The sequence below is a fragment of the Corvus brachyrhynchos genome, unplaced genomic scaffold (genome assembly GCF_000691975.1).
Source record: "Corvus brachyrhynchos isolate BGI_N302 unplaced genomic scaffold, ASM69197v1 scaffold416, whole genome shotgun sequence".
Taxonomy (NCBI): Eukaryota; Metazoa; Chordata; class Aves; order Passeriformes; family Corvidae; genus Corvus; species Corvus brachyrhynchos.
This window is the reverse complement of record NW_008238439.1, coordinates 1688738-1705561: the sequence shown is the minus strand read 5'-3', so window position 1 is coordinate 1705561 and position 16824 is coordinate 1688738. Positions and strand designations below refer to the sequence as shown.

The 16824-nt window shown below is 40.7% G+C and overlaps 1 protein-coding gene across 1 annotated transcript; it reads left to right on the top strand.

Moving 5' to 3' along the window:
* Positions 1-5: 5 nt before the first annotated feature.
* On the top strand, positions 6-7285 carry WDR92 (WD repeat domain 92; the record flags this gene model as incomplete). The annotated part of the gene is made up of 8 exons (XM_008635465.1): positions 6-101; positions 1055-1155; positions 2217-2347; positions 2809-2910; positions 4238-4353; positions 4697-4831; positions 5574-5671; positions 6394-7285. Coding segments are annotated over 8 exons (987 nt in total), but the record flags the coding sequence as incomplete, so codon positions are not given.
* Positions 7286-16824: the final 9539 nt, after the last annotated feature.

The window sequence follows — 16824 nt, the reverse complement described above, 5'->3', positions numbered from 1 at the left end:
CCCGGAGCGCCCGCCTGCTGTGCCTGGGCAGCGCCGCCCGCGGTACCGGCCTCGTCCAGCTGTACGAGCTGCACGGAGCCCGTCTGGAGCTGCTGCGAGAGGTGAGCGCGGTCCCCTCGGGAACGGCTGCCAGGACGCTTGTCCAGAACCCGGGGATAAAAAACAGGGGCTGATTTGCATGTTAAATGTGCTGATTCAGTGATACCCTGTCGGTTTTTGATAACTGATGACCTTATCGCTTTCCACAACTCCCTGAAAGGTTGTAGCCAGGTAGGAGTCTGTCTCTTTTCCCAGGCAAGACTTAAGCTGCACAGACTTAAGCTACACCAGGGGAGGTTTAGATTCGACATTAGGAAGAATTTCCTCACAAAAGGGTTTATTAGACATTGGAATGGGCTGCCCAGGGATGTGGTGGAGTCGCCGTCCCTGTAGATGTTTAAGGAAAGACTGGATGTGGCTCTCAGTGCCATGGTCTGCTTGACGTGGTGGTGTCTGGTCATAGCTTGGACTCAATGATCTCGGAGGTCTTTTTCAACCTAATTGAGTCTGTGATTCTGTGATTGTTTACTGCCGTGTTTCCTGCGTTGTTCGTGGGTTGCGTTATGGGTTTCTGGTTTCTGCCTGTGTTTGGCTTTTTTGGGTGTTTTTTCATTTGTTTGTTTGGGGTTTTTTTGTTGGTTGGTTTTTGATTGGGTTTTGGGGTTTTTTTTTTTTTTGGTTGGTTGGTTATTTGCTTTTTTGTTTGGTTGGTTTTTTCTCTCAGACTGACCTTTGAGTGTTTGCTTGTTCTGAGGTGCAGCAGTTCCTCAGGTTCATAAGGCCCCACTAGGCTACAAACCTTTAAGACCAGTAAACTGGACCCTCTGCTTTTCTATGCACAAGGACTAAATTCAAAGCGTAGCTTGCTTTTGATAGCATTTTGATAGTATTTTGCACCAAATATCCCACGTGTGTTTTGCTGACACCTGCTCCTGTACACTCCTAAGAACTGCGTGGTCTGTGGGTGTTTTTGCCTTTTCCATGTGCTGACACAGACATTTCCTTTATTTAAAAGATCGAAAAGCCCAAACCTATAAAATGTGGAACTTTTGGTGCTACATCTCTGCAGCAAAGATATTTAGCTACGGGAGATTTTGATGGAAACCTTAACATATGGTAAGCACAGATATTCTCTGGGAGCTTTTTCACCTAATGTTGTGCGTGTCTGTCTGAACAGAGGCTTCTGTATGTGGCTTTTGCATGAGATGCTCTCCATGCTGCCTGTGGTTGAGACCCAGTGCAAGCTTTGCTGGCTACTGTATTTGGACCATGCCTGTTTTGTAGAAACAACACAAAATTTCTGCACAGTGTTTAATTCAGTGCTGCTTCACTCTCATCTTCTGTGTGCAGCTACAAAAAACTGTTAAAAGTTCTGTGAAATTGTCCTCTGAAAATAAGCTTTTGAATGGATGCATGAGTACAAACAAGAGGTTGTGTTCAACCTAAATTTCATGTCTAGATTAAATACATATTTTTAATCTTGAAGTTTCAAATGTTTCCTTTAGGTCCCTGAATTATTTGTGTAATTAATTTCTAGGTAAATTGATTATCAAATAAAGTAGTAGTGTCAAAAGGGGACTGTTTATTATCATTATTATTATATGTCGAGGAACCTGTGTCAAGGAACTACAGGTTCTTGTTGGAATAGCAAGAATGAGATGGAACAGTTGCTAGTTGAAATGTAAAATAAAATTCTGAAGGATTCTTGAAGAATGGGAATCAGTGGGAAAGAACCATGAAACTCATGGCTGAATACAATATTCACCTGAATTAAAGAGCAGTAGTCAGAGCTAGGTGGGGATCAATGAATCAAGTTATTTTATAATAATTATAGACTTACTGAAAGTAAAGCTAATTGGAGTATTTTGATCTGTGGTGTGATTAATTTTTGAGCCCAGCATAAAAACTGGGTCTGAGCTGTTGCTGTGGTGAATCCCACAACTGCCTTTACAAACAGGGAGGGCCAGAACAGAGCAAAACCTTTCAGAACAGTCCAAAGCAGTAGCCAAAGAAGGAATCCAACAAAGACTCATGGTTCTTAGTGGTGACATCCATATTTGTTCTCACCATTAATCTGAGCTTTTATGATTTGTGCTCAAGTTTCCTTTCATTTTTATACAAATCCTGAGTGTCAAGGAAAAATGCCATGTTTTCTGTTCTTTTGTTTTCTTGCCTAGGAATTTAGAAGCTCCTGAAATACCAGTGTATTCTGTGAAAGGTCATAAGGAAATCATAAACAGTATAGATGGTGTAGGTGGCTTAGGAATTGGGGAAGGTGCACCAGAAATTGTGACTGGCAGTCGAGATGGTGAGTTAGTGAACTCTGCAAGTCTTTCCAGTTCCTCTGAGCCTGCAAGCTCTTGATGGCAGGGCACAGTCTGCCATCCGAACTAGTTACAAGCTGTTGCAACTAGTTCTTTGTACACTGTCTTTTGAACCTTGCTTGGGACCGATTTTCTCTAATTCTTCTAGAAGCCACAGATAAGCAAAAGGTACTGTTTGTCACTGGGCATGAGACAGAAGGAATACAAAGCAGAATAAATGCAAAATATCAGCTAGAGAAAATACATCATTGACAAATGCTTTTACTCTATTTCTGTTTGCTTTTGTGGTTCTTATATCCACAAAACAGAGAGAGGCTTTCTAGAATTGAAAGAGTTGCTCCTGTCTTTTGAATGGTTAGAATGAAAAGCAAAGGGTTTTTCTGGGAAGATGAACAAAATACGACAGCGTGTTCCTAACACAAAATCTATTGTCTTTCTTTCCCAGGAACTGTGAAGGTGTGGGACCCTAGGCAGAATGACACTCCTGTGGCTAATATGGAACCTGTACAGGGGGAGAGCAAAAGAGACTGCTGGACTGTGGCATTTGGTAATTGATCAGATTATGACCATTCCTCCATCTAATATGATTGTGCTTTGATGATGATCAATGTATTTCAGGATGTTATGGAATACTTTGTTTTGTATGGATGCATAATTAGCAGGTTTTGCTTTTCTACACTGTTAAATTTATGTGTGGCTTTTTTTTTCTTCAAAATAAGACAGGTTTTTATTTGGCACCGGGCACTGCGTGGGATAGCTCCCTAAGACGCAGGGCCCCGAGCCAAGCCAACACGACACTTTTTATTTCCAAATATTATGAATATCCAAAATACAAATGCATATTCGTAACATTAACACCTCCCATTCTCCGCTTCATATGGAAATGAGCTTAAATGTCATTAAGCATGCATAGTGTGTGTCCTGAATGGAGTCAGTGGTCTTGAATTGGGTCAGTGGTCCCAAGAAAGATGAAGTAACTCATCTTCCTCATTTTGGCCTTTTTGCCTTTTTGAACTTTAACAATCCGAATTACTTTAGTGACCTCTAAGTTTCCTCTTGGCGTGACTTTTGAACGGGTTCCCACCAAGGGAGGAAATTGGTAATTGTCCTTGCTCCCTACACCAACTTATCAAAGTTTCTATTCCTCGTTCTAAGCACAGCTAAGCAAACATGCAAATGACAGATCATCAGTTATTTGGCAATCAGTTACTAACATCTTAAAACCCATTTCAGGTCCAGCTCTCCTAACTATTTTAATTAATTCTCACTGGGCCCAAGTTCTTTCCTAATCTCAACACAGCTAGCCTATAACTAAAATCTTTATGTTTCTTCTAAATTTATGTTTCAATCTCTGATCACTTTTGGTCACCATTTGTAGTTGGACTCGATCATCTTGAAGGTCTTTTCCAACCTAAATGATTTGATGATTCTGTGGTTTCACAGATAAGCTGTGTAAGCTTTATTTTTGTGCCTGGGAATGTAAAAACAGTATATCCAGCTGTGTGGTCCTGAAGGAGTGTAAATGTTGTCATGTACAGGGAACACATCAGTGTTATAGTGTAGTTCCAACTACCAAGCATTAAGGTTTTAATTTAAGAGAAGACCCTTGAAGCTTAAGAGCTAATTAAAGAAAACAGCCATGCTTGATGTGAGATCTGCATTTTTCTTTGGAAAGAACAAGCTGCTTGTGTCCTACACAAGATTTTTCTAGACCCTTCAGGTTTGAAAACCATCTGGTTCACCAAATCTTAGTATCCCAACAGTAACTTTTTGTTGTTGTATAAATGTAAGTTGAAACTGCAGGCCTGGGACTTCTGAAATTTACAGACTTAAAGAGGTTTTATTTTTCTGATTAATTCTCTCTCTGTGTCCAGGCAATGCATACAATCAAGAGGAACGTGTCGTATGTGCTGGATATGACAATGGGGACATTAAACTGTTTGACTTAAAGACCATGTCACTACGATGGGAGACCAACATTAAGAATGGGGTAAGAAAACCATAAAAGTATTTTTAATCCCAGCTCCTTTGTAGGATGGAAAAATTAAAAGGACTCTGTGTGAAACTTACCCAGAAGACATTTCTGCTGAGATTGTACCAAGGAATAATTTTTTTTAAGTTCAGCAAGTTGTACCCCTCACACTCTTGATCAGGACAGGATGGGGTATTTTTCAGTGGATTTATGTTTTCAGATGAACTTGTTTATTTCCAATTTGGTGATGATGTCATTGTGGAAATAACCAATGATTAATACATATTTACAAATCACAAAACACCCATTGTTTTAACAGTTGCTAAATTACAAGACTGAATTTACCTTTTTCTATTTCCAGGTTTGCAGTGTGGAGTTTGACAGAAAAGATATAAATATGAATAAGCTGGTGGCCACATCGCTTGAGGGAAAATTCCATGTTTTTGATATGAGAACTCAGCATCCAACCAAAGGTTTTGCTTCTGTTTCAGAGAAGGTATGGGGGGGACTGAGAATTTCTTAACAAGAGACAAACCTCCTAAATTCATGCTGTCAAATTACTACAGGTGTAGTACAAATAGGTAAGAAATGCCCAGGTTACTTTATAAAACTTTTCTTTTGGTTTTGTTTTGTTTTTTTGTTTAGTGAACAAAATCTGGTGATAATTCAAGAAAAGACACTTTTGTGGTGAAGTTCTTTAGGACTGCCGTTTTTTAGAAAAGGCTGAGTTTCAACTTAGTATCTCTTAGTATTTTCCATACTATCATTCAAAGCAGATAAGGTATTGGAGGTACTTTACTCTGAATCAAAGACTTTTTTTACTGAATAAAATAATAAATTTTATTTATTTATAAATAATTTTGTAATAAAATGTGAAAATAGCATTTGTTGGTCATTTAGTGCATTTAAGCTTTTCCTTGTGGACATTTGCAGACAGATATGCATTAAGTCACAGGACATGTGTTGGGGTTTTTCCCTAAGTGATTTCTGTTGCTGTATGATCTTGCTGTGCCCTGGATGAGGTTTGACTTGTTGACTATTTGTTGTGTTTGCACTGTGTTTGTAGTATATTCCCTTCCAGTAATGATTTTAAGAGATACAATACAGTGAATTAACCATCCACCATGAGAAGGCTGGGCTCTTTTCGTACAAGTGATCTGTGTTTTAAGATTCTGTGTCCTTTCCTATGAGGTTCATCCCCAAATGACTTCTGTATAATGCTGATTTCTTTTTATTAGGCACAAAAATCTACCATTTGGCAGGTTCGGCACCTGCCACAGAACAGAGATATATTTATGACAAGTGGAGGATCTGGGAGCCTTCATCTGTGGAAATAGTAAGTGATCACTTCTCCAGCCAGGAGTAAGAAATCAACCATTTAATGTTTTAAGAAAGAATCTTTCTGAAAATGATGAGTGGGGTCCTGCTTCCACCCTCAGAATATCTGGTTAAAATTATTGCTTACAAATGCAGTAGAAAGGTGATTTCAGTGTCAGTACTTGATCTGGAATCTTGAATTAATCCCTAAGAGAATGTCACACCACAGGTGAATCTTGTCCTTGTTGTCTTAACATAAGGAAGATCTAATTATATCCTTGGTTAACAAGGTGATAAATGGAAAAAAACTGGTTTCTTAAAATTCTCATATGGTAGCAGTTCCATCTGAGAAGAAAATGGAAAGCCTTGGCTTTTAATGAGTCTTATGTCTACATCTTCTTACATTACATGGAAAAATACTTTAATTGTTCTAAATGCAATGAAGCTGGTGCCTTAAGCTTCAGAAGCATAGTTGTGATGAAGTTTTTCTGCTTGTGGCAAAAGCCAACCAGTTAAAAAATGAAGGGCAGAGGTGTCAGGATTTAAAATTTCGTACCTCCTTTTTTCTTTCATGAAATACCTACTAAAGGATGCAGTGTAGATATAGCTGGATATGATTGTTCATTACTTTTAAGACATTTATTTGCCTTATCTATAGAGCAGCACATAAAGAGGATGATGATGTGTTTGTATCAATAAATTTCTAAGTATTTGTTTTTGGTTTACTTTTCTCATTGGCAGTGAGTACCCAGCCCAGCGCTCGAAGAAGGATTCGGAAGGATCTGAGATGGGGGTGGCAGGGTCTGTTAGTCTCTTGCAGAATGTGACACTGTCAACACAGCCCATCTCTAGCCTGGACTGGAGCCCTGACAAAAAGGGACTGTGTGTCTGTGGGGCCTTTGACCAAACTGTGAGGGTGCTGATAGTTACGAAGCTTAACAAAATTTGACAAGAAAACTACAATTTCTGATGAGAAAGCCGTATAGTTTGCAGTCTGTAAATATGGGAGGGGGAGCCCTTCTGTTTCTAATTTAATTTCTTCCTTAATAAAACTGGATTAAAGAAATAGAAGCCAGATCTTTCTATTGAAAGTTCAGATATGTGCAGTTAGAGTTGTTTGGCTGATTGTTCTGTGATGACTTGAAGTTGCCTGGGCACAAAATTTAACCTTCTAGAAATGTGAATTCACACTTAAAGTAAAATGTGCCTTTTTGTTAGCGCAGCTCTGTAATTTCAGAGTTCACTTGGGTTTGTGTTCAGTTTATTCATAGTGTAAATCTCGTCACACTTTTTAAATGGTTTGGCTTTCTTATATATAGCACTGTTCATGTGCATTCATGCAATGGGAATTACTGCAGCAACTTGTTGTGTTATGGGATGTATTAATTAGAATGGTTGTTAAAGTGACTTAGGATTCTTTAATGCAGTAGAGAAATGATAACAAAGGCTGAAATATTCAGGTTTATTGGAGTAAGGTTTTTATTGAAGATCATACTGAAATTAAACTATCGAGCAAAATGCACTGTTTTATTGTTTTAGTTGGGTTTCCTGTAAAGTTTATATGTTCAGTTGTTTTTATATCTGTTTTCAACTTGATATTCTACAAATAAAATTATATGTAGTGTTTTCTTAATATGAACAAAGTATATTATTCAAATACCCGGAGATTTAGAGAAGTAATGTATAAAAAAGCCTCACAGGCTATTAAACCCTAAACTTTGTGGAATGAAGAAATCCTTCATGCTTGTGTAGCAGAGGGTGGGCAGGAGGAACATTATAGTAGACCATAAATGCAGCGTGTCTGTAGAAGTCCTTGGTTTTAGTAGGTCACTGATACTCTCCTCTAGCTTGTCTACAAGCTTAGGTTCTTGTATCTCAGGTTTAGCAAGGGCCAGCAGGGATGAAAACACAGGCAATGTAGGCTAAATATTTTGTGGGTGACAAAGATTTATGAGATTCAGCTGTCTTCCCTAAGACTTGATGGTTTGCTTTCAAGTGTAATATTTAGTATATGATTTTTTTGACCCAAGTAATCCCATCTGCTTTTGTGCATGGTGTAATGTTGAGAGCATATCCTGGAATTATTTTAAATGTTGTCCCTCTTAGGATGCATTCCAGCAGGAGGGAATAGGGGGAACCATTACTCTGCACTCTTGGCTGCAGCTTGCGTTGGGGGTATGGTGTTCAAAGAATTCAAGTGCTTTGAATCTAAAATGCACTGTTCAAAGATGGCTTCCATTAGCTTTGTGCTGTAAATAAAATATACACACTGAAAGGTGTGAAAGGCAGTGGAAATTGGTGGAAATACGGTTTCTGTCTTTAACTCTGAGTCAAGCACAGAGTAAGGGAAGAAAAAGCTCTCAGTGTAGGTAGCTGCAAGGGAAAACAAAAATCTCCTGAGCACAGGCCTTGGCTCTTGGTGCTATTTTTATGTACTTGTCCTGCAGCAAAAATGTCCCTTCTTTATTCAAACAACTCCAGGGAGGTCTCCTAGTGGGATACAACTTAGAGCAAGAACTATTAAACAATTCTTAAAACCCTATGGGCCTCAAAAATATGAAATGTGTGTTACCTCTGTGCACTTAATTTTGGGATTCATTTTATTTCTTGTTTTGAAAATGAAGGAATGTGTTCCCCTCCTGAGTAGCTGGTTTCATGAAAACATGACACTTTGCATATCAGGAGCTTGCAAAAAACTGAGAGCTGGAGGAAAGCACAGACGGAAGGTGGTGTGTCCTTGTTCATTAAAGGTAAGTGGCTGTAGCTGTGTACCTACAAAATGAAAGACAGTTAACTGGCTGGAGAGAAGAGCTGTTGCTTGTGCCTGTGCATTATCTCCTCAGCAGATTGGATTTCTACTGCTTCGAGGCTAAACCAGAAACTTAAGCAGACCAAAAGCTGCCTGTGGCCCCCCAGCCTGCTCTATTTATAGTCCTTCCCCCTCTTGTGGAAGACTGGCACCTTGCCTCTGCAGCCTGCAGAGCTGAAGTGTGTGCTAAATAAAATCCTAATGCATCTGAGATGTAATGCACAGAGCAAATGCTCTCTGACGCAGCGCCGAGGAGTGCTCTGGAAAGCCCCTGCCTCGCCCAGATCCAGGAAATGGAATGTGCTACCGAATTTGGAGTGACTACATTTAACAAGTATATCTGCCTGGCAGCTATTGCTTGTTTCCTGTGCAAACCATCCCTGTGTGCTCATGGAAGAAAAAAGTCTGTTTACAGGCATGACTGCAGCCAGAATACAGGGACATGTTACAGGTTTGTTGGGTTTGTGCTTTTTTTTTTTAACCAGGTGCTGCCCAAATCCCCAGCTATCAGGTTTGGTTTTCTGTTTCACACCAGTATAGTTATTTTGAATTTCGTCATTTGTACAGGTTCTTGGAGATTACAGCCCTCCAAGGTTTCTGTGCATGTAGTCGGTATTTGCATACAATATATAGTTTTCATCACAGAAAAAAAAAAAAGGTAATTTACAGTTTAGGCATGACTTGGACTGAATTTTAAGCAATATAAAGCAAGTTGTAACTCTGTATGGGAAGCTATAATGCCGTGCTCTCACCTCTTCACAACCACTGATTCTGTTAGGGACATAATGGAATTGGTACACGGAAGATGGGGAATTGCACAGAAAAAGAAAGACATCTGTTCTCCAGTGATTCCTTCAGAGACAGCAGACACAGCTTGTCAATACAGTTCAGCTCATCCTCCCCAAATTATTCTCTCAAATAGATTTGATAGCTAAGAGGGATTGTTTGGTTAAACTGACTGATTTGTAAGTAAGAGGCTCGTGGCCTGCATATTCATCTCTGTAATGAAGTTGTCTAAAGTTGGTATTGAAAAGTGCCAGGAAAATACATTGATTTACTACTTTTTTCCCCCCCATTATTAATCCCACATTTTCTTGCTTGTGATGCTGTTACTGTTGAGTTTTCAGTAGCATGCACTCTAAACAGAACTGGCCACTCCTCAAAAAATGTTCAGACCACAGTCTATATGTCCAGCATGCATTTAAAGCCTTTATACATGCAGAATATTTTGCAGTAGCAAACCTAAGTCCCAGAACTTTGGGCAAGGGCAGCTGTTGACTCAGGCAGGAGCCAAGAGCTGTATCCCCTGGAGTGCAATGCAAAGCATGGCTGTGGGACTCCCTCTGGCAGTGCAGGTTCAGCCCAGAGGAATGACCAGATGGGATTTCTGTGGATTTGGGCCAGAGCTATTTGGCGACTTGGTGATGTGACCAGTTCTAGCCTTGGCTGTGAAACATTTCTATTACTTGCTGGCCTTTTTGGGAGGACCTGCTTCCCACAGCACAGCCTGCCTTTGGAGTTGCACAACATTGTCCCACAGAGGACACTGGAAGTGGATTAGTCATGGCTGCAAGAGTATCCAGGGTCTCAAGGGCAGTGAGTAGCTGCCCCACACTCTGCTCTGTCTCCTCCTTAAGGCAATTGTCACGAAGTTTTGTGGAATCCTGCAGTCGGTCTCTGAGCCAAAGAATGAGCATAAGAATGAGCCTATTGCTGTTTAGCTTAGTACAACTACAGCCTCTGGGACAGATTTATCTTCTTCAAAGAGTACTTTTCTCTCTTTCCAAGAGATCTCCCCCTCTCCTGCCTGTACTCCCCTGCCTCCGCAATCTTAGTTAAATCTTCTGTCACCATCTCCATGTCTGGGGATGTGCAGAGGGAGCTGAGGTGCAGAACCATGTGAAGGCACCTGTAAGTTCCCTCTTCTATTATGCCTGGCAGTAAAAATAGCCTGTGCAGAATGTATGGATTGGGGTTCCCTTCCCAGACCAATGGGTCTTTCCACTCTTGTCAATGTGCAAGAGGCCACCCCAGGCTGACAGTTTCTGCTTAACGCCCTGACCTCCTTCTGGGGTAGCCATGTGTGTTAAGGAGTGTTTTGATTTTCTAGAGCTTAATGATAGTGACAGAAGGGTTGAGTCTTTATGGGTAAAAATCAGGGGGGCAGGCCAACAAGTCAGATATCCTGGTGGGAATCTGTTAGAGATCATCCATCCAGGGTGAAGAGGCAGATGAAAGACTCTATGGGAATTTCACAATTGCTAGTCCTTGTTCTCGTGGGGGACTTCAACTTACCAGATGTCTGCTGGAAATATAGCAGAGAGGAAACAGTTGAGAAGGTTCTTGAAGTGTGCAGCTGAGTAGAGAGTGTTGGCTGAAACTTGGGGAAAAAAAGAGCGTTTATGACCTCTGGAAGAAGGGGCAGGGAACTCAGGAGGACAGAATGTCATGAAGTTTGGGAGGGAGAAAATTAGAAGGGCCAAAGCCCAGCTAGAACTTAACTTGGCTACTGCCAGACAATAAAAAAATCCTTCTCATTAGCAACATCTCATTAGCAACAAATGGAGGGCTAAGGAGAATCTCCAGCCTTTATTGGATGCCAGAGGAAACACAGTGACAAAGGATGAAGGTAAAGGCCGAGGTGCTTATTGCCTTCTTTGCCTCAGTCTTTAGTAGAAGACCACAAGTCTTATGAGGAGCAGCTGAGGGAGCCGTAGTTGTTTAGCCTGGAGAAAAGAAGGCCCAAGGGAGACCTTTTTGCTCTGAAAGGAGGCTGTAGCCAGATGAGGGTTGGCCTCTTCTAGGTAACAAGCAACAGGACAAGAAGAAATGGCCTCAACTTGTGCCAGGGAAGGTTGAGATTAGGTATTTGAAAAAATTTCTAATTTCTTCCCTGTGGTGAAGACATGGTGGTCAAGCTTTGGAACAGGCTGCCCAGGGAAGTGGTGAAGTCACCATCCGTGGTGGTATTTAAAAGGACATGGTTTAGTGGTGGGCTTGGCAGTGCTGGGTTAACTTGATGATCTTTCCTAAGGATTCCTTTCTAAACAGTGGTAAGATTATGTGGTTCTTAAGCGTGGCAGTGAAAATGAATTTTTTTTATTCACTATGAAAAGTCCATCAGCAGCATAAATAAAACAAGCACAGACAAGCTCTCCTAGGTTGCTTGGGATTTTAAGATTATGAAACATTGAAAACATTCTCTGAAGCCAGAGGAAGTGTGGGTTGCAGAAGAGCAGTAAAGCCCACAGAACTGCACAGCAACTGAGACCTGATGGAACCTTTTCGTATGACAGTGGATCAGAAATAGTAGCTCAGCCTGTTTACCAGATTACATTGTATAGTTGCCCACTATTAGACTGACTTACAGCTTTGCAGCTGAAATTACTCTTTCCTTTAGGTAAATTCCTAGTTAAGTCCCTAAGGCCCAGCTACTTCAGGAGAGTCTACTTACTACTGTAAGTAAGTTTTACTAAACCCACCACTGGCAAAATTCAGGTAGATGCAGCTAATGAAATCAGTTCAGTTGCCTGCGATGCTAAACCTTTCATTTTTAGGTCATCAGTCTTCCTGCAGAGAGGACAGACACCCTCCTTGTTTCTTTCTGGCACAGCCCAACCAGGCAGGACTTTGTGGCCTGTTCAGCAGATGTGAGGGACAGACACTACTGCCTTGCCGAAGTGTGTGAAGCACAGGCCTGTGGCATTTTCTTATCTGGCAGTGTTTTGCCTTCCTGACATTCGCATTCCCTTTCTCCCACATCCTGCTGTTGCAGAGTGAATAAGAAACATAACAGCAGCCAAAGACTTCTATCCTGCTTCTTCAGGGGGCATGTGCAAATAAATAAATATTAAAAAACACTTTTAAATGACGACTACAAATTGGGCGCTAAGTTTAATTTACTCCTAAAGTTGTCCTAGGCTTTTTGCTAAAACGGAGTATAAAATATATGATTCTATTGAATTTAGGCACAGAAGCTAACAAGTGAGACAGGTGGAATGCTAATGCATTTAAAAATAAACCTCAATTTCTAACACAATTTCTTCCACAATCTTAGTAAAACAGCTGTAAAAAAATTACAGCTTTACATACTAATCGGAAGAAATGCAATCTTAGAATAGTATCAGAACAAATGCTCTACACATGATAGATTGCTTTCAATTTATTTCTACAGTTTCTATATATAAATGCATTTAACCTAATAAATATATATACATTTAGTAAATAAGGCTTTGTATGTAAAGTAACCCAGTACTTCACCACATCCTGTCATTTAATCTAGCTGGCGTGAATACAAGCTCTTTTGATCTGTACCAACTATCCCTATCTCAGTGTTGATCTCATCCTACCTATCTGTTATGTTAAAAAAGCTTTAATTAGAGGCTTTGAGCTAGTCTTATTGAATTATATTATTTTTCCTCCCTAAACCAAAGATACATCAATCTCAGTTTCCCTCTTTCCATGTACTTTTGCATCTGTATTTTGATTAGAAATCTTACATTTTCAAAAGGAAAAAGAGTCTGTGTTTAATAGGTTTAAAGCCATTCTAATTTAATCTGAGAGCAGAAAAAAAGGCATTTCCAGAGCATTTTAACTGAAAGGTGAGTCTAAATTCACTTGGGCTTAGGCTGCCACATACACTGCCCCTAAGTTCTGCAAAGTGTAACAGAACATGGAAATTTTTGGAGGTTACATTTCTTTTCCACAGTGCTAATGTCACTACTATAGGATTTTTAGTTGCTGAAAATATGGATTAACCTCAAGACTCTCTTCCCCTTCTTACCCCATCTAGCAAGTAAGAAAAACAAACCTGGCAGCCAGATAGATACCTTGGTCTCTGTTTCTGGACTCACCATATGCATCGTAATAAATCACTGTAAAATCTCTGTCCCTGCCCTCCCTCCCTGCATACATCTGGTCTCAGCAGAATTCAGGCAGAGGCATAAATTCCCATAAACAGGGCATCAAGTCAGGCAGCTGTCTGTCACTGTCCTTTTAGGAATGTCTGTCTTCTGATTGAGGAAACATCAGGTACTTGCCCTTCTTCCATCAAGGAGTGAGTGCACATTGGGTGATAACTGGCAAACGGATGTTTGTGCTTCAGTTTATTCCTGCTACACCCTCTTCTGGTAACTTGCTGGTCTGCCCACACATGGGATTGCAGATTCATTAGATTACACTGCCAAGAAGTGGGCCTCACAAAAACAAAATGCCTATTCCAAAAGGCCCAAGGTGCCCTTCAGACACACGTGTACTACACATACGAACATCTCCCAAACTGGTCTGCTTGCCAGATTTTTAGTCTGACTTTAGAGTCTGTGTTTTTATCCTGCCAATGATTTATTAACCCTTTTGTCACAAGTAGCTTCTAGTAAACTTTGTTATATTCACACTAGCTTCACAGCAGAAGAATCTACGCTATATTTTTTCATTTACCTTGTCTTCTGCATGACATCTCCCAAAGGTTTTTCGGTGGCATTGTTTCAGGGAGATGGAGTTGCCACAGCTGGTTTGTATGTCAGGCTGTGGTGCTTTGCATGACCCAGGCTCTGTAATGATTCCAGTGAGGCCAAGACTACAAGATTTGGCCTCCACATTTGCTCCACAAAGAACACTGACTTTGCGGGAATCATTATGTAGTATGTACAGTGGATGAGATGCATCATAATAATGCAGTAATTACGTTGAAGATGCCTGTCACTTTGACTACTTTGGCAAAAATACTGAGGATTGTTTTCTCTTGTTTCAGGAATGATAGAGAAAAATCAATAATCATTCGTAGGCCTCTCAAACGAAATGGTTTCCATTAAGTTCCAAATGCCAGTATAGCTTTTTGTGGATTTTTCTATAGATATCCATATATAAACAATATATTTTCAGAGTAGCACCAGCACAAACCATTTGAATTATATGAGGTGTATCTTAATCAGATTTTGGCTGGGATAAATGTGAATTCTTAACTCCTAACTCACTGCTCTTGAAGAACAAACAGGCAGTGCAGCCATTTTAAGTAGAAAATGAATGCTTTTATACCTAATAATTTCCTGAGTGAATTGGCTCAAGAAATTCCAAGGTTTGTGGCGCTCAGTGTAGGAACTACAGTTAACTGAACAAAAGTATAAATCTGTAGGAGCAAATCTATAACAAGTGCAAACCAGTAGAAGGAGACAGAGCCACACTGTATGACCAGGGAATACGGAGCACAATCTGTACTGCATTAATGCTCTACACGGTTACAGTCTTCTACAGAGTTGGCTGAATCTGAACATTGATCAGCACGTGTTGCATTTTCCTTTGATCTTGTAATTGAAACAAAATATTGGGTTTAGGAAATAAGACTGGCAACAATTTCTACCTAACATTTGGTAAATCAATTAGTCTATCAATCAAATCCCCTCTCTGTATTTCCCAGTCTGTGACATGTGAATACTGAGGTAAAAATGAACAAACCATACGTTAAGTGTTCTAACCTCCTTGTAGACATTTGGCATACTAGAACTGCAAAGTGTTCTATTTAGGAGTGCAGCTCTTGCTAATTCTCTGCTACCCTTCAGACTTGCATTTCTGAATATTTTGAAAACTCTCCTAAATTCCCTTTTATTTACATTTATTTATTTATAATTCTGTAGTTTTACGATTAAAAAAACATGAGAAAATAATTAATACTGTGTTTTTTGAAAATAAGAAATGGCTATGAAAATGCAGTGAAAAATTGTATTATTACACTAAAATATTAGCACACAGTAGGGATACCATTCCCTACCCCAGTGATTCTACCACCTGTATGTGGTGTATGTCCCATACAATGCGGATCTTATCTTTGGGAGCCACAGATGTGTTGGTACAATCTTCTGATCAGTGAGCTCTTGCAGTGGAGAAATACTAATCCACTGCATTTTGAACCCTGATTTATTTGCTGAAATCTTATAGAATCCTGGAATTACTTGGGTTGGAAGGGACCTTAAAGATCCTGTAGTTCTAACCCCCTGCCATGGGCAGGGACACCTTCTCTAGACCAGGTTGCTCAGAGCCTCATCCAGCCTGGCCTTGAACACTTCTAGGGATGGGGCATTCACTTCTCTGGACAACCTGATCCAGTGCCTCACCACTCTCACAGTTAAGAATTTTTTCCTAATACCTAATCTGAAACTACTCTCAGCTTGGATCCATTCCTCCTTGTCATCACATGCCCTTGTAAAAAGTCCCTCTCTATCTTTCTCTGTCACTTCTTTTCCAGGCTGAACAATCCCAATTCCCTCGTAGAAGAGGTGTGCTGTGTCTCCAATCATTGTGGTAGCCTCTTCTGGACTTGTGGAGAAGCACAGTGGAAAACACAGCCAGTAACACAATTAGAAACCAACTCTCACTTGAGGGTGAGGCAAAGATGTGCAGCGTCAGGCAGGAACCAGTGCCGACCTCCTGGGATGACTCCATGCAATCTCTGGCTTTAGGAGACCATCTCTACACACAGTTTGTGCCTCTCTTTTTCCAGGAAGCAACTGCAAGAGCTTGGGAACAGCTGGAGATATGTCATGCCAGCTGTTTACCTTCTCCACTCAGAGGAGCCAGTGGCTGGAAAGTGTGTTCCTGCCTCAAAAGAGCATCTCCCTCCCCACTGCAGAATCCCAGAAGGTAAGGATCCAATGTGTGTCTCAAACACTGATAACTGGATGGCTATGGACCCAACTAATCAGGTAGGAATCCCATCAGACAAGAATTCTTAGTAATAACAACGGACTGTTGGTATTAACATGCTGTGAGAAAGATCAAGTTGCGACTGGAGCAAGGGGCCATGAAGAGGCAGGGCACGGCTTTTCTCAGACAAACATGCTCGCTAAGTTCTTGGAGACAGGCACAATGCACCACAGTGCAAGTGCAGGAATGAGGCCAAGAAGTGGGCATGGGCTGTAGGGAGGATCAAGACCACTCAAGACTCATGAAAGAACATTGCATGAGAACTAATTTGCACAGGAAGAGAGAAAACGAGTCTTCAGGGCAGGGAAACCTCTCCATAAAAAGGTATCCCTGCCCTGGACACCACATCAGCTGGATTTCTTTTTTTCTTTCCTCTCTTTCTTCTTCCTTTCTTTCCTTTCTTCTTCTTCTTTTTTTTTCCTCTTTCTTTTTCTCTCTCTCTCTCTCTTTTTCTCTCTCTTCCCCCCTTTAATTCATCTCTTCCTTTCTCTTCTCCCTTTCCCCCTCCCCCTTTAAGCAAAACCCACTGCCGTGTGCTTGTAGTGCGTGTCAGGGACTAACTTACACCAGCTTCTATGCCAAGTGTATGATTTCCTAATCAAATCTTCTGGTTGTTTGCGGACCCTGTTGACTGGCTCCTTTCCCACCAAGCGCGTTTACGAGATCGG